Source organism: Amphiura filiformis, chromosome 3 (genome assembly GCF_039555335.1).
Source record: "Amphiura filiformis chromosome 3, Afil_fr2py, whole genome shotgun sequence".
Taxonomy (NCBI): domain Eukaryota; kingdom Metazoa; phylum Echinodermata; class Ophiuroidea; order Amphilepidida; family Amphiuridae; genus Amphiura; species Amphiura filiformis.
The window spans coordinates 75,928,574-75,951,442 of record NC_092630.1 but is presented as its reverse complement, the minus strand read 5'-3'; the positions used below and the strand labels follow the sequence as shown (position 1 = coordinate 75,951,442).

Here is a 22,869-nt window from a genome sequence, read left to right as displayed (position 1 = left end):
CATCATTTAAACAGAAAAAAGGACCCGAACCCAATATGCAAGATTTCAAAGTGACACTGACACTCAATTTTAGAGACTCGCAATCACTAAAACATGCATGGATCGATGCTGACAAAGTGTGCTGAGCCCTACATATCGGGAGTAAGTCCTAAATGCCAAAAGCCGAGAATAAATGCACAATATCGGGTGTTTTTCTATTCAAATCTTGCAATATCTGAACGCGTACGTTTTCAAGATTTTGTACGCGTTGGACTTTGGGACTTTGGATTTGAAGGAGTCAGCAAAGTGCCTGAACGCGTAAATACGCGTGTTTTGTGCGTTAAAGAAAACCCTGCCTGCGAGGTTTTTTTAATCAACCTTTTAACTTATCAAAGTAAAATAGTTCTAAATGAAGGATTTCCCCAACTATCTAAACGCACATCACCGTGAGCTATATAGGCCTATATCATAGTTTTGTCAGAATTTCGGTTTTGATCGCACCATTTTTAATTCCGACTACCAATTTTGTCAAAATCAACTCGCGTATGTATCCATGGTTGGATGATTTGGCAAGCTGCAATAGAAATATCGATTAGTTCTGCTGGTTATAATTATTAGAAATGAAGTACAGAGTTGGACACTTTGCAGAGTCGCAAGTGCAAAAAGGTGAAATCAAAACGGATATTCTGACAAAACTATAATATATAGACCCACACAATGTGCCTTACAGAGGTGGGAAATATCTTTCTTTAGCAAACTATATTAGTTTGAAACGCTAAAAATGAATTCCGAAAAAAGCTCGCGGCCGAAGTTAAGGCCTATAAAAATTAAAAATTTTAATTTCATGCCTAATTTTAACACCAGGATTTTTATAAAAAAATGTATAACCAAGCACTATGTTTTTAACTGACATTTCTGAAGGAATAAATATTATTGCTTTATATTTGACCGAGAAAATTAATTTCATAGCAAAAAGGTGTATCTCTGATTGGATTGTGCTGATTTCAACATGTACCGATTGACTTTAGCGCAACTATGCATAAACATTACAAAGAGGCTGGTGACTAGAGTTCTGCCTGTGTTTACGATATACATGGATCAAAATATAACTGGTACCTTATATTTTTTGCTGTATTTTTATTTTTCATAAAACATTGTGATATCCATGTCAGAAAAACAGCCCATGGTTTTTAGTCTCTGGGTCTTTCATACAATACTTCATGTATTACGTAAAATTGTAAGAGTTGCTGTTTCATTAATTTGGAACCTACAAGCTACGGTGGCAATAGTGATACCACCAAAATGATACCACATAAAATTAATGAGCTAGCCATCCATCCCACCTGTCATTTTGGACAAGCAATTTGCTTCTGAGACGGACAAAATTAATACCTGTAACATATGCTTAATTCAAAAAAATAATGCTTGAATAAGTTCTGTGAATTCAAACCAAGACGATGTTAAATAATAAAGGCTATAACAAAGCTCTGACTGAACCCCCAGGTGCAGATTTCTGATTTGTTTTCCCAAGTCAAATGTCAGATGAGCAGTTTTGTGAAAATAACGAGTCTATTTTTTCACTTTCATTATGGTTACATGGATGATTTACGTATGATTGAATAAAAGATATCACCTGGAAACAGAAGTATATTATCTATTTGAGACACCTTTATTTACCACTTTTACAAAGCAGCACTGTTTTCAATATTTAGAATATACACCACATCTTATGCTTGGAATAAATGTGTCTTCATACTTTTCAGCCAATTTATAAATATGAAATAAATATACATTGATGTACCGTTACTTAAATCTTCCATAAGTATGTATACGTAATGGCTAATATATAATCATTATAATATTTTTCTTCAAGTTAGAAATTACTTAACTATGATAGTAAGATAAGGAATGTATCATATGTAATAATTATCATTTATGTCAAATTATGTATGCTATATATGGTCAATTTAAAACACAACCTTGGCATATGTAGATAGTAAATATAAATCCGTTTTATATTTTCAGGTTGGACATACTCAACAGACAAAGGATATCATCATCCATATGATTGTCAATTTTTGGCACTTTTAAAAATACACAATTGGCATTTTCATTTTTAGTTTGTTATTAAATACATCCACTTTGTTAAAACTTTCATAATATACTTTAAATCTTGTTTGAGCTTTGCAAGGCAACACATGAAAAAGGCCACAACCTCTGAAAGTTTCATGAACAACATTCAAATCACTAGGGGAGAGTACAGGCGAAAGTATAAGATCAATTGTGTTGGTCCATGGAAGTAGTAGACTACTACTTCCATGGTTGGTCTGAGCCTTTTTTCATGGTGAAGTCAACCAGAAATTCAAAAAAAAAAATCAAAAGCTTTTTCACTTCAAGGACATTCACCTACCGGGTATGTGAGTTGTCACCTATATGAGTTGTCACCTTTGAATGCCTGACCAAACCACTGGTATATTCATCACTACATACTTATGTTAAGTTAATTAAGCACACTAAGTCATGAGTTAAAACAGGAGACAATTATCAAAAAGATGAAATATGACATTTAAAGGAAAGTGACCCAATATATTTGGAAAGTCAAATTCTTTAAAACTATCCTATAACATAAAATGTTGTCCCTTTCAAACATTCATGCATAAAGAACATGTAAATGTTCCTTGTAAGTGCGACTAATTCCTTTTATTTTATACAACATGATTTTGGTAGTCCACAGTGTTTTTATTAATGATAAGCATCATGAACATGTAAAAAATTGATATCAAATGAGAGATCCTATTTTTCTCATTAACATATTGAAATTAGGAGTTCCAAATTGGTCTATTTCCGGAGATATGATCAAAAAACTGTTGAATTAGTCTAAAATATGGTATACCACATTTGAAACTAATTCGACAGTTTTTTGATGATTTCTCCAGAAATATACCAATTTGGAACGCCTAATTTCAGCATGTTAATGAGAAACATATGAGCTTTCACCTGATACCAAAATCAACATTTTGATAGGGTAAAGTGAGGGGATGAGGTTGTCAATCAGGTTACCCACCTTTAACTTATGTTTGGTGAAAAGTTGGAATGTGGCAGGATTAATAAGATGTGTTGGGATGGTTGAATTGAACTTTGAAGTGGGAGTGGGTCTTTGGAGAGTTAAAAGTGGAGAGTTGTCACCTTTAAATTTAAAGAGTTCACACCTCTACACACTCATACACAGCTCATGTTGCCTCTCCTTCAGACAATCAAAATAGGGGCATGACTGGAATATTTGAGATTTTAATCTAAGATTTTTTTCCTCTACAGAATTCTTTTTACACTTTTACATTATTACAATTAACTGTTTGGAAATTATCTTTAATATTTGATCAAAATACAGTAGTCTTTGAATCAAATGCAGGAGGTATGATGCTCCAAGCCTTGCATTGTAGATATATTTAAAACATATTTGAAATATAATTTGTAAAACAAGAAAGAACTTTATACAGGTAAGTTAAGATCAACTTGCATATGTATCCCACTTGTATCTCTTTCAGAAGTTGCATTATAAGTTGAAATCACATCATATCTTTTACACAACACACTTTCAAGTTGCTGATTTTCCAACTGTTCAACATACATGTATATGCTTACCGTATTTCCTCGAATAGTTGCCCCCGGGGGCCTTGCATTTTCCAAAAGGAAGCTTTTATTGGAGGTCATTTTCAGAGCGATGATTCTTGTTAAAATCATTAGGTAAGCCTAAAACTTATGCTGAAATGACAAACTATGAACTTAGGAACCATGACTTCCAATTCACTTCCAGGTTTACAACCAGATTTTCACCAATTACCAATGCCATTAGCAACCATGTGTGCACCTTACCACACAAGATAGCATGGAAATATCAGCATTTGAAACATCTTGGTTGAAAAAAGTGGTGGGGGCATTTAATTAAAGGGGCGACTATTTGAGGTAATACGGTATGTAATAAGCACTTACACTTAAAAGAGTTAACAGCACAGCTGGATTTATTCATAAAATGTTACACAAGCTCAACATTTTAAGGCAAAACATAATCCATGATAATCAAAGTGTCCAACTTGCCAAAGTCCTGACCATGCTGATCAGTGTAGAAGAACATGTGATATGTAAGGACAAGGTTACCTGCCCATATCCTAGTATAAACATTAAGTAATTGCTGGTATTTAGTTACTGCACAAAATTGGTCAGTTGGCCTGGCCAACGATGTTAGACCTTTAACACTTGGCCACAATCCCTTTAACACTTGGCCACAATCCGTCAAGCAGTGCTTTTATTAATGGTATATGTCCATATAAACAGATGCTATGTAAGAAATGATACAAGTAAATATGAAAACACATGTTCTTCTTTATTTGGATGCTTTACGTATAGCTTAAGGTGAATTGCATCCTAATTTATACAGTCAAATATCCACTCTGACAGGCTGTATTCTTAAAACTATACTAAATTTATCAATACAAAATTTTATATTAACAATGAAAAACAGCTTAAGGGCAAGAAAATATCTTATTACTTAATGGTATGGGTACATGTACTTGTAATATCATATAAATGAAAAAATCACAATTTACCTATAAATTGCCTGCCTATGTTTGTGCAATGGTATAAAAATATCACTCTGTCAAATTTGGACTACTCCATTTTACTGACTTGGCTTTGCCTCATAAAATGGATAAGTCACAATTTTACATCATGATCTATTTCTACTATTGCACGCTCTGGCATTCAATTAATTATATTATAATATTTGTATACTATAAAATATAATATTATGATTTTTTTTTCCTTTACTCATAATGCTGAAATAATATTACCGTAGTAATAACTGTCAGGAAATGTTTGTTCATTTTAAGCGGAAATAACAAAATACAGTGAAATAAATTCTACTGGCTATTTTGGCTGTTTAATGTGGAGTTCTATGGGTGACTGTATCTGAATACACCATTATGTCCAAATTGCTCTGTTGACTTGAAACACAATCAATTTGGCTGATTCCATTTATGTTTAAGTTACATACAGATATGCCAAAAATCAGGATTGAAAATTTTTTAAACCAATTTCATATTTAACTATAAGATCATGCATTATGGCTTTAATTCACAGGATGAGAAAATTAAATAATTACATCACTTTGAAGGATGGTGACAGATTACTATTATGACCACCAAACTATTGTCAAATCTTAAAAAATCATGTTGGATATGTCATACTCAGTGGCATAGCCAGTGGGGTGGGGAAAACTGTGTCCCCGAGAAATTATAGACTGTCAGTATATTGTGGTCCCCGCAATATCCATATTGCTGTATTAACTTCATAATTTTCAGGCAGTCTAAATCCACGCAGGACCAATGTCTATTGACTTTTTTCACACTTTTTTTCACAACCTTCAAGAATACTTTGCTTCAAGTGCTAGTGGGGGAAACTAAAACCAAGACAAGAAATGGGCTTGAGTCAAAACTGATTTGAAATTCAAAAAATTTCATAGGTCCTTTTCCTTGATAGCTCTTGATGACTTGAAAATAATGTTAATTTTATAGCAGTATATAGCCCAACCACAGGATATATACAGTATATAGCCCAACCACATCAAAAGTTGGACGCTCCGTCAACCTCCACCCCCATCCGTTCTGAAACCTGGCTACGCCACTGGTCATACTGCATGTATACATCTCAAACAAACATAACACATAAGTAGGTTATTGCATGTAACCATGAAATATGAAACAAAATAGTCAAAATATAGCCATAAATCCAATTTGAATTTCCTGTGACAGCTGGCCTTGGCTTACTTTCACTTTCTATTCAATTCATAACTGAAATTATTATGTGGGTCACAAGGATTCACACTTTTGTAGGGTTTTTTTCCAGGAAAGTGAGAAGAAACTCCAAAATGTTTGATGTTTACAAGGATAGCTTCAAACAAAGAGAGCTATTCTACAGAATGTTGTCACAAAAGTGTTTCTGTTAGAAGACTCATTGGAGATGGGCATTCTATCGAACAGCCATTTCAGCTATATACTATGCTAACCACTAGAAATCAGACCTTTAATACATCTAAAATCAAGGCAGTTCACAACTTGGTGTTTCAAAACTGTCCACATTTGAATTTTGATTAAAATAAGGTTGTATTGGTGTAGCAAATTTGATCTGTGATCGATTTCCAAATTTCACACTTTGTACTACTACTAGTAAACTTACTGTGTAGTACTAGTAAGACATGCAGACATACTTGGGCTCCTATTTCACTACAGTCTAATATTATGGTCACTAAAGTTGCTATTTTTTAAGAAATAAAGTGTAATGCATTATTCTTTACACCCAAATAATGTGTCTGAGGCAGTAAAAACGTAAATAATGGGTGAGGCGCAGCCGAACCCATTATTCAAACGTTTTACTGCCGAGGCATGTAAAGGATAATGCTGCACCCTTTATTTCTATTCTATTACCAGAAAATAGTGCAATTTAAAGAGAAAACATAATTTTTTGGCACAAATATTTTAACTTGTTTACTTCAAGGTGGAACGCGTACACATAAGTGACAGCGCGTATCACAGAAATATTGCACGCGAAACCAAGCAAAATGCTGTGCGTAGAATGTGTTACAGCGCTTGACCCATTATTTAAGAAATAAAGGGTAATGCATTATCCTTTACATGCAAATAATGTGTCCGAGGCAGTAAAAACGTAAATAATGGGTGAGGCGCATTTATCACATTTTTTCCCCCAAATATTTCAAGTTGTTTACTTCAATGTGGAGCGCCTACGCGTAGCCAAAGCGTAAGTGATAAAGTTCGTTGCCCTTGCCACTTTATTGCTAATTAGTGGTCTTTCACGTGACACGTTTCAACAAATCACAGTGCGCAATTTTGAATAATGGGTCGTGGGGGTAATAGAATGCAAAATAATGGGCTCTCACGTGACGTGTTTTAACAAATAGCGATTTTGAATAATGGGTCGTAAGAGTAATAGAATACAGTATATAGTTTATACCTCATTAAAGATAAAGAGTAGCTGTATTTGCCTTCATTAATTCTGAGAATTAAATTTGCAGAACTAAATTGTTGAGATAATTTGCTCGTCCTAAGGCAAAAAACAATGTTATGTTGCCCTTGAATGGGAAAAATCAGGATGGTCAGAACCTGGGGGTCAGTTAGGTTGGTCGATTTGAGAAATTTAAACCAAGCTACACAAAAAAAAGTGGGTATTTTGAATACTGAATAAGCTAAATAACATTTTTGATTGTAGTAGCTGGTAAAATGATGTGCAATTGTCAATTTTAAGCCATAAACACTTTATGGTTTGGTAATCCTGCAAATTTGAAAAAAACTGGAGTTTTGCAATTAATATTTCATGAATAAAAACTTTCAGTAACGTTTGCAGGAAGATAACATAATCATAAGAATGCAGTTTTTGCAAGTTGCTGTCATTCAATTGACACAAAATGACTTATAATTTGCCAATTTATTCAGTGGAAAATGGTGATATGTTGACAATTTCTGATAAAAAAACCTAACAATAACAACACAATGTGTGTGATTTTTACAGGTCTCAGTGGCTGAGGAAAACAATTATTTATTTTTTTTGGCAAACAATTTTATAGCTTCACCATCCAATTAATTACTCTACCTGTGTTTGCCTGACCATGCGGAAATAAATCCCGTTTACAAAATCACAAAATAAAAATACTGCATAACAGGTTTGACCTTTCATTTAAATGTGTTTGGTCATATCCTTATTTACACAATCAAATCATATTTTTGTAACCATGGCAACCAAGTTAATTGTGAAATAACACAAAAGGACAAAGGTGAATGCTATTCAGGTGTACACATGAACAGACCTCAGCCGGGGCTTTCCCCTTGGACCCCACCAGGGGCCCCAATTATTTGCCTGCTGCCTTCGAATTTCTTGCTTGCATTGGATAGTGGCATTTCAGACAGTGGTACTTCAGAATATCCATTTCAGAATGCATTTCATAATGCGAATGTTTCTTTATTCCAGTATTGGGCACCTTTTGTGACTAATTTTATACCAAAGCCAACTGAGCAAAAATCAAAGAAGCTAAACAAAATTTTAAAACACTGAATGTGGTAATTAATAAAAAGATGTGAAATTGTCAATTTGAAGCCACAAACACTTTGTGATTTGGTGACTGAGGTCTTGAGCACAATCATCCATAAGGAAAACTTTTTTTGCAAATTTTAGAAAGAACTGGTTTGTTGCAAGTAATTTTTTGTGAATAAAATGTTTGCAATATGATGTCACTCACTAGATCTAATAATACAACATGGTAACTTTCATTCCCATGATGATCTATCTTATTCTTTGGCAATTTATACAACATCAGTTCTACTTGGCCATGCACCAAAGAAGCTGCTTGACCATGCACGGAAGAGTGATGCATGATTTACCATGGTGGTTAAACACTTGACTGGATTCTGCATACATAATGAGTTGGTGATTGAACCTTCATTTTTGATTAACAACTTTCTACCAACAATTATATTGCTCATTAAGCACTACTTAATATATGAACAACACAATAAGTGGAGGTCACTAAGAAATGACAAAACCAATGCAATAAAAAGGATCTTTTGTCCGATTTAAATTTACGTAAGGTGTATTATTATCATTATTATGAAACCACAGCTTATACAATGCATAATGCAAAAAATAAATCTCAATGTCCATGTGTACATGTGGTTCATGCAAGTTTAAAGTTTGGAAAGTTAATGGTAAGTCAAAGACCTTAAAACACCGACACTAGTAATAATGTAGTAGGAATGAAAGGATGCAAAAAATATGCAATCATGCTGCAAGTTTTTTTGGTGTAATACAGAGGCAATTGGGGGACTAATGTAGCACATTTGAAGGTTAATTAAGTACATGTATGCCTATTCAAAAGTAGGCCTTTTTGAATCATTATTTTAAGATAGTAAAACTAAAACATTTTATTTGGTTTTTATTTGTTTTAAATTTGTGAACTGTTACATGTAGGATCCTGTTTGTCTTTTCCCAATTAAATAGCACTATAGAGTGTCAAAACACTGCATTGAAATGATTCCACAACAGCAAAAGCTTTTTAAGAAATGGCATGCAAGAATGCCCAATACACTATTTATTTTGCCTGCATGCATATTCTAGGTTTCACTTGACTGATTTCCATGCCACCAGCCAGAAGAAGGGCACAAGTTTCAAGTTGAATGTGATCTAGTGCATTGATTATTATAGGCCGGGATGGAGCTACGTCATGCCGGTGAAAACAACCACTGCCGGTGAAAACAACTTGTGCGGATCAATCAAATTAGGTCACTGGACCGTGCACCCACTGCGCATCGCGAGCATTACGCTTTGCGTTGATTGCGTGCTTGGAATGTTTTGTTTTTGAGCTGCAAGTTGCCAGGGAAATTTGCTAAAAATAACCCAAGTCCGCTCTCTCCTCTTCTACCTGTTTATGGTTTCACAAATATATTTATGTTTCACACCAATATGGTAATACTCAATCTGCCCACATTATCAGATCCAAATACAACATGTACAAAGTATGAGTAAAATAACCTCTAAAGAAAAGAAAAAATTTGGAAATGGAATGATTTTTCATAAATACACCAAAACAATTAAATACTTTTAAGTATTAAAATAGCACATAACGACATAATATTCACCATTTTCCTATTTGCAACACAGTGAAATAATGTGAGTTGGAGACAAATGTGCTCAGGATATTTCAATTCCAAGATAACCATTAACTGTCCTTCATCTCATGAGGTTCTATTACATACATTTCATAAAATGAAGAATTTCATAACCACATTTTTGTCAAACCAATTTTGATTGTAAATTTTAATATAGCAATTCTTCTCTCTCATATCTGACTGGGTTGCAAATAATGAATGCTTCTATATGACTCACATTCACAGTTAATACATTGATTTGCAAATACATAATAAATGAATATTACTGGCACTTCTATCAGAACCGAACTGGACAGTCATGAGGGAAGAGTTTCTTGACTTCAGCTAGTATGAGTTTATCCTGCTGGCTCTCTTCTCCTTCTTCCTCATTAATACCAGCAAAGACTCTCTGCAGTTCATCCAGACGATGACGATGATCAAAGTATGGTGTGTTCATCAAAATACTGTGGATTAGAGACAGGTACTCAGTCCTCACCTGCAGAAATAAAAAGATGTAGACACATTTTTAGATGTCAGCACATTTTTAATTACTTCATTATATGGGAGATATTTTGTTGTTATTTTTTACTGAAAAAATAGATTGACTATAGAATGACTTTGGCTAAATATTCCTGTTGGTCTTGTTAAAAGTATTTTTCAAAAATGTATTAAAATAATATGAGTTCTATGCCCACAAAATGAGAGGGAAGTTGCAATGAGTAATATGTCATATTCCTAATCTCTGGAGCATACGCTTTAAAATGATATATAACTTGCCAGGGTCAATATTTCAGATAGACATTCTACTGTTTTGAATTGTTTTCTGCTATGTTCATTCTATGCGCCATATCTCTTATTCTTCTACCCTACCCGCTCATTTTGTAAGAACAGGTCTCATATTTGCTTTTTTCCCACCATAAATAAATTCACACCACTATAATAGGTATACATCTCTAACATGGGGTTGGTGTATTTCTATTCAATCAAATTGAATGGGGATACATCAGCGATATCTTGCATAATCACTCCATGCAACAAAATCTATGTGTGAAATGGAGCTTGCTATTTCATTGTTGTTTTGCTGTAGACCGAATCCAATAAACCAACTAGAACAGTATAACAATTGAAATGGTAACCGTGTTTGAGGACAATTAAAGCTATGACATATCTAGGTCAGCTGTCAGCAGGGCAAAGATAAACAATTCCTGGTGGGGCATTTTGGCCCAGTTTTACTAGTATGACTGAATAAACACAGAATTATTTTCAATTTTACACTATTTTAGCCCAAAATCATGTTAAAAATTTTGTGTTTACCAGGCCAATTTGCAATTTTACACTATTTTAGCCTAAAATAAATATACACTTACACTGTCACCAGATGATAAATCATTGAGTTGTCTAATAATGATATCAATGAATACCATCATATCATTTGTATAGAATATGCCAGAAGTATCCGAGCTGGAGAATATATCCCCCATCATCTTCAGGAGGGAGTCTGGAGGCTTAGGTTCATGATCAAACATTCTCACTGGGTCCTCTAAGAATGCAAACATAGAACATAATCATGTTATTGAATAACAATTACCATCCAGTGATATTTGGATGGGGTTAGGGATGTGTAGGCATATCATTTGTATAGAATATGTCAGAAGCAGTCAAGTTAGCTCTATCGGTTAAGGCGTTACACTCCTGTGCATTGGTGTTTTGCATAAACACACACATGCAACAATACAGCAACTTACCCCCTCTGTTGACCAACAGCATAATTTTTTCACTGAATGTCTTTACTGTTCTTCTTCCAGCTAATGCCTTCATCACTATATTATCAGCAGGAACTAAATGAAAGTAACAGAAGTAATTTGATCAGACATAGCACTATAAAAGTAACATTGAAATATTTCTTGCAAAAATATTGTCCCTGTTACAAGACTGGATCAAGCAGATCAAGTAGCATACAATTAGGTCAATCTATACATAGTTAAAGGTATAAATCAGCTTGAGTACTAAATCTTTCTTGCAGCATTAATCTATGGTTCTTTTTTTAGAACCATGACAACAAAAACAGCTATAACTGAAGACAAAGATGAAAACACTAGTTTGCGTCTGACGTCACTGTCAATCAAATTCCTATGATCCTTGATTGGTTTAGCGCATAAAAGGAAGGTTGATTTATCTGGTGCCGATCTGAGAAAAGGAATAGCAGAAAATGGTGAAAAATTACGTACTTTTACAAGGCAAAAAGCAACTTTTCTAGGCATTTTTGACATGATGCCTTTGGTAAAGAAAGTTTCCTATTATAAAGACCTAACTTTTGAGATGGTTTGTATGTTTGAAGGTGCAAAATTAACAAAAGGCGACCGGTTTTACCGCCACGTTCAGCAACTCATATCATCACAACACTTGTAAACAAACCATGCTCGCGTTTGATTGACAGATGACGTCAGACGCAAACTAGTCTTCTTAATTCTGTCTTCAATTATAGTAATCTGATATTACATATTATTATTATAGACAGAGCATGCACACAACGGCAGCATGCTTGTTGATCCTCAATAATCACACATCAATGCACTCGCGTTTAAATATGCACAAACTAAGAACACAGTTCAGCGCCTTAGGTGTCCAAGATGATTTCGTTCATTTAAAGCAACAGGGATAAAGTAACTTGATTTTTTCTGGAAAAAAGCAGTTTTATAAAAATTATCTTAAACTGAATAATAATGAGAATAAAAAGGATTTTGTCATTTACCTATCCAATATCATGACATAATGGATGGGCTGGCCAATATTTTTATCGTAGTATATTGGCCAGCCCATCCAGTATGACACAATATTGGTTAGGCAAAAGATAAAAATCCTATCTTTGATTCTCGAAATCATACTATTCACCAATCCATGAAAGAGAAACAAGCATAATGAAATCCAACTACTCTAGTCTAATTTAATAACAGATTGACACAGATGTTGGGGCAAAGCTTACCTCTGAAGTGCAGGTTGTATGCCAAGATGAGATTGACAAAGAGATCTGGTATTTGTTCATCTTCATCACTCTCTGGGGGATCATCTATTTTATCTAGTAGGTAAGTCACAAAGTCTTCAGTGAAAATATCTGTAAAATAAAATAAAATAATCCAAAAATAAACTGCAAAATCTATTCAGGAAGAATTCTGAAACATTGAAAATGATCATCTCCAAGATGATGTATGTACTTGCTAACATTTTAGATTCCATTATTTGATAACAGAACATCTGATCCCCCCAACATGTCATCATCAGCACTGTGGAAAGGAAGGAACTTCACCATTTTTTCTTCTTGATGGTCTTTCAAATGAGTGTACTGATTAACGATGACAACAATCTCGATCAGCAGATGAACACAGATCTGTGATTTTGACAAAACAAAACTTATTTCACAACACATGTGTGATAGACCCTCACATGATGGAGGTTTTCTAAAAAAAAAGAGAGATTTCTGTCCTCAAATACCACCTTTTGGGCCAGGTTTGGTGTAAATCTACATAACTGAGTGTTTATATAACATCAAAGTCATTTTCAGACCAATTTTTTAATTTATTTATCACTCGACTGGCTGAGATTCTTTGGATTTCTACCGTCAAATTCCACTTCACTGCTGTGTATATGACTATGACACAGCCAACAATGGAACTGAGAGGCAGATGCGGTAAACTTAAAACCAGTAAAGATGGCGAACAACAACATTGCCCCAATAAACGATCATGAGAATAATAGTGAACCTGACTTTGAAACTTTTGTTAGGCAGTGACTAAAAATACTTTTGGATGGCCAAAAGTTCCTGCTTCAAAAATGTCAAGACAACTTCGAGGCTTTAGTGAAAGAAAATGAACAGGCACTAGGTGCGTGTATAGAGTTCCAGTCTTCCTGTACATCAAAGGTTGATAAACAATTTGAAGACATGGAAAAACAAATCAACAAACAAGAAAAGGTAGTGAAGAGTCTTCAGGAATCTTAAGGATAACCTTGAACATCATCCACACTGTCATAACTTTCTCCTATGTAACTATGATCCAGATAAGATGGATGAAAACCCAGAAAAACATGCAACAATGTGCTGAAATGAAAACTAGTTCTAAATATTTCGGATGAGGTCCCACATCGTACATGTAAACATAGTGCAGATAAAACCCTACACAGACCAATAATTTTTAAGGTACTTTCATTGCACGAGAAGGATGCTATTATCAAAGCAAAGCAAGAATTGAAGAATGATCCCTTCTATATCAAAGCTGATGAAATCAAATCCAACAGGAAGGAGCATTTCAGACTCAAGGCTGGTAAGAAAACTGTTTTCTGTTGTGGAAAATTGTAAATAACAAACTTTTCAATGATTCTGAGAACACGGGCTCTCAGCGCGACTAAGATTCGGATTAGGATAGTATCGGTTGTTGTCAATCATTGCAGATTGGCTGTTGGAACATCTGTGGTTGGCGTTTAGATAGTTTATTACTTTGACTTTGATATTATATGCATTGTTGACTGTCATGTGAAAGAAAATGATGTGATACATATTCCTAACTACATTTGATGGTGTTTGTATTCTTGTACACAAACATATACTCAAGATTTTTCTCAGATAAAATCATGATGTGTTTAAAAAACAAATAAAGCTGCAGGTATTGATGGAATTGTTACAGAGTTGCTTAAAAACTAAACAACAACCGAAGTATTACATGCTCTATTTACCCAGTTTTTTGTGCATGGTATTTGTTCATCTAAATGGAAATCAGGACACATCAATCCGATTCTTAAATCTGGTAACACTGATCCTTGAGATCCAATGAGTTTTAGAGGTACATATTACACTGATTTCTGTGGAATGTTAGATTTACTGTGATGTTATTTGTAAACACTTCACTGATTGGCTTGAAACAAATAATGTTATTCATGAAGAGCAAAATGGCAGAGGTTGTCTCGAGATCATTTGTATATGTTGTCTTCTATTGTTCAAAACAGAAATTTGTGTAAAGATGATACTTTAGCTTGTTTTATAGATGCTAAAAAGGGATTTGATCATGTCAACAGAGATTGTTTGTGGTACAAATTAGGGTCTATTGGTATTCATGGTACTTTCAAAGTTTATATGACAATGCCCCTTGCATAACACTCTGGGAAATCAAGAAGAGCATGCCCCTAATGGTTTGGGTACTCATCTTTGATGTATGAGGTCCCAGGTTCAATTCCTGATGGTGGCAACTTACTGGGTTATACAGGGGTGGAATTTCGACGCGAGTCCGCGAGTCGACTCGCGCCGAGACTCCCGTAAAGTCCTATTGCGCGAGTCCATGTGGACTCGCGCTGGAAATCCCTTCAGTCAACTTGCATGCTTGATCGGCTCATTCACTCTGCAAATTTTCATTCAACACTGACTCGCCATCGCGAAAACACAACGCTGATTTTTAACAACAAAGCCAATTAGTAATCAATACTACCGATTAATCAATAAAAGTTTCTAACCAATGCAGTGATTGGATATCTAGCCATCAACAACAGGATAATCAGCCAATCATAAACTGGTTTCTATATACGACGGCACTGTGACCCGAGTCTGCAAAGCCAGCCCTCGCCCATTTTACCCATAATTCTTTTTATAAGAAATAAAAAGCCAAAATCGTATGCGCTCACTTCCGGGTATATCGGATCTTGTGGTGAATGTTTACGACTGTCAAAATTGTACTCTGCGCTCTCATCGCCAATCACACGTGTTTGGAAGGTTACCGCACGTTGGAATGTGTTAAATTAAACGATTTTGGGCCTCATTTTGATCATTTCTGAGCGAAAGTGACAATGGCTAGCAGGACGGTACCGTAAAGCAACTAATGAAGTGGGAGGACGAATTAAGAGAAAACTATTTATTTGAGTACAACGAACATGACAAAGATGGCTCGAATGCGATTAAAGCTTATTGCAAGGTGTGTAAATCGCATTGCCAGAAAATAGCATCAAAATATAAATGTAAAGTTGCAAGGGACGCGATGACTTATGGTAGTGAAGGGACAACATACATTTTAAAAACCAACTTCGTTAGTGTTATTTGACAATCATTTAATTGCATTCTCTACACCCTTTCTTTATATAGTAATACAAACTGAATGCATTTTACATAATGCATGTACCGTGCCTGCCCAAAATGATCTACATTGTATAAGCAAGCACAAATTTGCCAATTTATTTTGGACTCCCTGCAAGATTGTACTACGAGAATCCGTTTGCGGGAATCCATGGACTCTCGCAAAAATCTCCTGCGAGAATCCACTTGGATTCCCGTGGCACTGAACGAAATTCCACCCCTGGTTATAGACTTGGAAAATAAGCCTGAATTTAATTTGCAACACCTGCACTGCTTTCCCCCATGGTTGATTAGAATTGGGTAAATAAACCATGAGAGTTCTCCATCTTAAGCTGTCTGCCCTATGTATAGAAAGTCATACATGTCACAGTCAGATTTGAAAAGAGTAGGGTGAAAGAAACCCCTCACTGTCCCAATCCTTCCTGCTTACATCCAAAAAATCCATTGCATTAGCTTTTACAATTACATTGTACATTATGAATTGATAAGTATGATTCTGAAGATTATCATTCATCCAGGTAGTGTAACTATGAATTTGAGATTATGAGCGACAATATTTCATATCCTATCCTGGATATATCATTAGCAAGACTAGAGTCTGAAGTTTGCCGTTTTCTAAAATCCATTTTCCGTGTTGTAATCTGTGTTGTAAAATTTGTAAATCTGTGTTTTATGAATAAAGCTTAAAATGTATAAACAATGATTATGAATGATATTAATGTCACAATAAAGTGTTCAATATCGCGATCAATATGCTCTGATTGGAATATTCTAACGATAATAGGCCGACTGTTACGATGTTTGGATGGATAAAAAGGGGGTTCATGCCTTGGTAATATACCTTTATTTCGGTATTATTAAACAGTATTTTTATCATAAAAGTTGACACACACAACTCAAAATTGTTTTTAACATTTATTTCTCCTATCTTTTAACAATTTTTGTCACGTCATAAAAAAATGTCATTTTCCGTACTGTACCTCCGATTCTGTGATTTTTTTCCATTTTCCATAAAACGGAAAACTTCGGACTCTAAGCTAGACCCTCCCTCGGGCCTGTGAATAATGCCTGATAATGTAAACACAGGCCCTCCAACTCTGTAGAGATTTTCCTTTCCAGTTCCCATAAATTTATGGGAAGTTCTCTTTCACCGATCCTGGGTCAAGCAAATTTTTTATATATCATGTCCGTGCTCTCACTGCCTTGCCATTTGCGTAAGCGGCTATTTATGACATTATGAAGTTATGACTTAGGCCACCTCCCTTATGAGTGAAGGGGAGGAGGATTTAATTGATAAATATTTCTTTTACAGACATCATTTAATATATCTTCTTACCATAGTGTGTGTAAGGTATAGGCTCTCCACTGGATAAGAGCATAGTACAAACAAGTGCAGAAAAAGTCAGCTTCTGAATGTTCTGTGTGTCTGTTTGCATATCACGAGCTAATTCTACAGGTAATATTGATGATAGCAGATTGGACAATGCTTCTGGATCCAGTCCACACAAAGCACCAAAAGTCTTCAAAAGAAGCAGCCTTAGTGATGAACGAAGCTCCTGTAAGTGTAACAGTAACCAAATTATCATCCATTACTAAAACTAAGGTACTACATGAAAAATATGTGTGTAATTAAACAAGGTGGTTTCTTTTGTTCATTGGTTCTTGTTCATCTTTTCCCTTTCATTACAACATCATTTAATTTGATTCAAATTTATCACATATTTTTGTTTTTACTCAATTCTTGGAAGAATTCCTTACACCATCACCACCAGGTGATTTTGTAATGGTGTGATTTACTTACCATTTAATAGTAAAGCACCAGATCATGTATTGCTTCATAGTGGTTTTGTAATTGTGTGATTTGACTCACCATTTGATAGTAAAGCACCAGGTTATGTATTGCTTCATAGTGGCTTTGTAATTGTGTGATTTACTTACCATTTGATAGTAGAGCACCAGGTCATGTATTGCTTCATAGTGGCTTTGTAATGGTGTGATTTACTTACCATTTGATAGTAGAGCACCAGGTCATGTATTGCTTCATAGTGGTTTTGTAATGGTGTGATTTACTTACCATTTGATAGTAGAGCACCAGGTCATGTATTGCTTCATAGTGGTTTTGTAATGGTGTGATTTACTTACCATTTGATAGTAGAGCACCAGGTCATGTATTGCTTCATACTGGCTTTGTAATTGTGTGATTTACTTACCATTTGATAGTAGAGCACCAGGTCATGTATTGCTTCATAGTAGCTTTGTAATGGTGTGATTTACTTACCATTTGATAGTAGAGCACCAGGTCATGTATTGCTTCATAGTGGCTTTGTAATTGTGTGATTTACTTACCATTTGATAGTAGAGAACCAGGTCATGTATTGCTTCATAGTGGCTTTGTAATGGTGTGATTTACTTACCATTTGATAGTAGAGCACCAGGTCATGTATTGCTTCATAGTAGCTTTGTAATGGTGTGATTTACTTACCATTTGATAGTAGAGAACCAGGTCATGTATTGCTTCATAGTGGTTTTGTAATGGTGTGTGTGTACTTACCATTTGATAGTAGAGCACCAGGTCATGTATTGCTTCATAGTGGTTTTGTAATGGTGTGATTTGACTTACCATTTGATAGTAGAGCACCAGGTCATGTATTGCTTCATAGTGGCTTTGTAATTGTGTGATTTACTTACCATTTGATAGTAGAGAACCAGGTCATGTATTGCTTCATAGTGGCTTTGTAATGGTGTGATTTGACTTACCATTTGATAGTAAAGCACCAGGTCATGTATTGCTTCATAGTGGCTTTGTAATGGTGTGATTTACTTACCATTTGATAGTAGAGCACCAGGTCATGTATTGCTTCATAGTGGCTTTGTAATTGTGTGATTTACTTACCATTTGATAGTAAAGCACCAGGTCATGTATTGCTTCATAGTGGCTTTGTAATGGTGTGATTTACTTACCATTTGATAGTAGAGCACCAGGTCATGTATTGCTTCATAGTGGCTTTGTAATTGTGTGATTTACTTACCATTTGATAGTAAAGCACCAGGTCATGTATTGCTTCATAGTGGTTTTGTAATGGTGTGTGTCTGCTTACCATTTGATAGTAGAGAACCAGATCATGTATTGCTTCATAGTGGTTTTGTAATGGTGTGATTTACTTACCATTTGATAGTAGAGCACCAGGTCATATATTGCTTCATAGTGGTTTTGTAATGGTGTGTGTGTACTTACCATTTGATAGTAGAGAACCAGGTCATGTATTGCTTCATAGTGGCTTTGTAATGGTGTGATTTACTTACCATTTGATAGTAAAGCACCAGGTCATGTATTGCTTCATAGTGGTTTTGTAATGGTGTGTGTCTACTTACCATTTGATAGTAAAAGACCAGATCATGTATTGCTTCATAATGGTTTTGTAATGGTGTGATTTACTTACCATTTGATAGTAGAGCACCAGGTCATGTATTGCTTCATAGTGGTTTTGTAATGGTGTGACTTACTTACCATTTGATAGTAGAGCACCAGGTCATGTATTGCTTCATAGTGTTTTTGTAATGGTGTGTGTCTACTTACCATTTGATAGTAGAGAACCAGGTCATGTATTGCTTCATAGTGGTTTTGTAATGGTGTGTGTCTGCTTACCATTTGATAGTAGAGCACCAGGTCATGTATTGCTTCATAGTGTTTTTGTAATGGTGTGTGTCTACTTAGCATTTGATAGTAGAGAACCAGGTCATATATTGCTTCACAGTGGTTTTGTAACGGTGTGATTTACTTACCATTTGATAGTAGAGAACCAGGTCATGTATTGCTTCATAGTGGTTTTGTAATGGTGTGATTTACTTACCATTTGATAGTAGAGCACCAGGTCATGTATTGCTTCATAGTGGTTTTGTAATGGTGTGTGTGTACTTACCATTTGATAGTAGAGAACCAGGTCATGTATTGCTTCATAGTGGTTTTGTAATGGTGTGATTTACTTACCATTTGATAGTAGAGCACCAGGTCATGTATTGCTTCATAGTGGTTTTGTAATGGTGTGATTTACTTACCATTTGATAGTAGAGCACCAGGTCATGTATTGCTTCATAGTGGTTTTGTAATGGTGTGATTTACTTACCATTTGATAGTAGAGAACCAGGTCATATATTGCTTCATAGTGGTTTTGTAATGGTGTGATTTACTTACCATTTGATAGTAGAGAACCAGGTCATGTATTGCTTCATAGTGGTTTTGTAATGGTGTGATTTACTTACCATTTGATAGTAGAGCACCAGGTCATGTATTGCTTCATAGTGGTTTTGTAATGGTGTGATTTACTTACCATTTGATAGTAGAGCACCAGGTCATGTATTGCTTCATAGTGGTTTTGTAATGGTGTATGTGTACTTACCATTTGATAGTAGAGAACCAGGTCATGTATTGCTTCATAGTGGTTTTGTAACGGTGTGATTTACTTACCATTTGATAGTAGAGCACCAGGTCATGTATTGCTTCATAGTGGTTTTGTAATGGTGTGATTTACTTACCATTTGATAGTAGAGAACCAGGTCATGTATTGCTTCATAGTGGTTTTGTAATGGTGTGATTTACTTACCATTTGATAGTAGAGCACCAGGTCATGTATTGCTTCATAGTGGTTTTGTAATGGTGTGATTTACTTACCATTTGATAGTAGAGCACCAGGTCATGTATTGCTTCATAGTGGTTTTGTAATGGTGTGTGTCTACTTACCATTTGATAGTAGAGAACCAGGTCATGTATTGCTTCATAGTGGTTTTGTAATGATGTGTGTCTGCTTACCATTTGATAGTAGAGAACCAGGTCATGTATTGCTTCATAGTGGTTTTGTAATGGTGTGATTTACTTACCATTTGATAGTAGAGAACCAGGTCATATATTGCTTCATAGTGGTTTTGTAATGGTGTGATTTACTTACCATTTGATAGTAGAGCACCAGGTCATGTATTGTTTCATAGTGGTTTTGTAATGGTGTGATTTGACTTACCATTTGATAGTAGAGCACCAGGTCATGTATTGCTTCATAGTGGTTTTGTAATGGTGTGATTTGACTTACCATTTGATAGTAGAGCACCAGGTCATGTATTGCTTCATAGTGGTTTTGTAATGGTGTGATTTACTTACCATTTGATAGTAGAGCACCAGGTCATGTATTGTTTCATAGTGGTTTTGTAATGGTGTGATTTGACTTACCATTTGATAGTAGAGAACCAGGTCATGTATTGCTTCATAGTAGTTTTGTAATGATGTGTGTCTGCTTACCATTTGATAGTAGAGAACCAGGTCATGTATTGTTTCATAGTGGTTTTGTAATGGTGTGATTTGACTTACCATTTGATAGTAGAGAACCAGGTCATGTATTGCTTCATAGTAGTTTTGTAATGATGTGTGTCTGCTTACCATTTGATAGTAGAGAACCAGGTCATGTATTGTTTCATAGTGGTTTTGTAATGGTGTGATTTGACTTACCATTTGATAGTAGAGAACCAGGTCATGTATTGCTTCATAGTGGTTTTGTAATGGTGTGTCTACTTACCATTTGATAGTAGAGAACCAGGTCATGTTTTGCTTCATAGTGGTTTTGTAATGGTGTGTGTCTGCTTACCATTTGATAGTAGAGAACCAGGTCATGTATTGTTTCATAGTGGTTTTGTAATGGTGTGATTTGACTTACCATTTGATAGTAGAGAACCAGGTCATGTATTGCTTCATAGTGGTTTTGTAATGATGTGTGTCTGCTTACCATTTGATAGTAGAGCACCAGGTCATGTATTGCTTCATAGTGGTTTTGCTGAATAACAGCTCTGCATACTTTAGGATCTGCATCAGACTGTAATGAGATATAAGAATAAAACAATCATAAACACTGTACATCCGTTAACAAATGATATATTACACTAGAAGAGTATATGAAGAGTTTCATCACAAAACGCAATATTTTTGTGGTAGGCGCCGTCACTTATGCATATGAGACTCCACCTCGAAGTAAACAACTAAAAATATTTGGGCAAAAAGTGATATCTTCTCTTTAAATTGCACTTTTTTTTGGTAATAAAATAGAAATAAAGGGTGTATGTAGCATTATCCAAAAAACATTTACACCCAAATAATGTGTCTTCGGCAGAAAAAACATTTGTGCCTAACCCATTATATATGTTTTTACTGCCTCTGACACATACATTATTTGGGTGTAAAGGATTACTGTATTACCTTTATTTCTTATAAATATAATTTCAAGCTGTCACTGTATCCCTGCTAAATTAAAAAATAAAACATGATGAATGCATTATTGACTTACTGGGATACTGATCATGGCAAGTAATTACATAGCTGAGGAAGCCACACACATGAGGAACATCAATATTTTTCCCCAGAGTATTTGAGCTTATTTGATATAATTTCCATACAACTCATACCCAGACTGCTTACCAGTATAGTGATGAGTTCTTGCAGGTGATCTGTGATGATACGCTCATCTTCATGTAATGCCCAACTTCTTTGTTGAGAATCATCCTTACATTCTGTTAATTCTTGGAAGATCACCTGTAATCTCTCCTGGTCATGACCACCTTCTAATGGCAAAGTACTGGAACTTGATGTCCGCCTCTGTGTGCAAAACAAAGTAAAGAAACTAAGGGTCAGGGCTTTATTGCTAGTTAGAAATAAAGGATTTAACTATGGTTCATTTGGTAAAACAGAAAAAGATTTTTTTAATCAAAACAAAAAAGTACTGTATTTTTCTAGAATAATCTTTTAAACTGTTGTTGTCATGTGAGTATCCTCAGAAGCATGGAAGAAACGACTTTAAACATCATTTGCCACTTTTAGTATCAATATTTTTATTTTGAGTTTGAAGAATTCCTTGACATTTACAAGTTGGGTTTGTGTATATTGAAAACAGCAGCAACTAATGACTAACTTTAAGCTTCTAGATGGACATGCTATAGACGGGAGGTAAATGTGTGACAGTACAGATGTTATACTGGTCCACTTCTGGTGACATTATTTTACCAACCTTTCATGATGCAAACATTAATGTGCTACCATAC

General features: G+C 35.0%; 1 protein-coding gene across 1 annotated transcript in view; it reads right to left on the bottom strand.

The window, feature by feature from the left end:
- Positions 1-6,725: 6,725 nt before the first annotated feature.
- Positions 6,726-22,869, bottom strand: part of LOC140149141 (NCK-interacting protein with SH3 domain-like) — a 31,208-nt gene continuing 15,064 nt past the window's right edge. The window contains exons 4-10 of the mRNA XM_072171325.1: positions 22,250-22,426; positions 21,564-21,650; positions 17,132-17,351; positions 12,670-12,798; positions 11,432-11,524; positions 11,054-11,226; positions 6,726-10,182 (exon numbers count right to left, since the gene is read on the bottom strand). Coding sequence (XP_072027426.1) covers positions 9,985-10,182; positions 11,054-11,226; positions 11,432-11,524; positions 12,670-12,798; positions 17,132-17,351; positions 21,564-21,650; positions 22,250-22,426 — 1,077 coding nt within the window. The 3' untranslated portion in view covers positions 6,726-9,984. The remainder of the gene's footprint in view (positions 10,183-11,053; positions 11,227-11,431; positions 11,525-12,669; positions 12,799-17,131; positions 17,352-21,563; positions 21,651-22,249; positions 22,427-22,869) is intronic.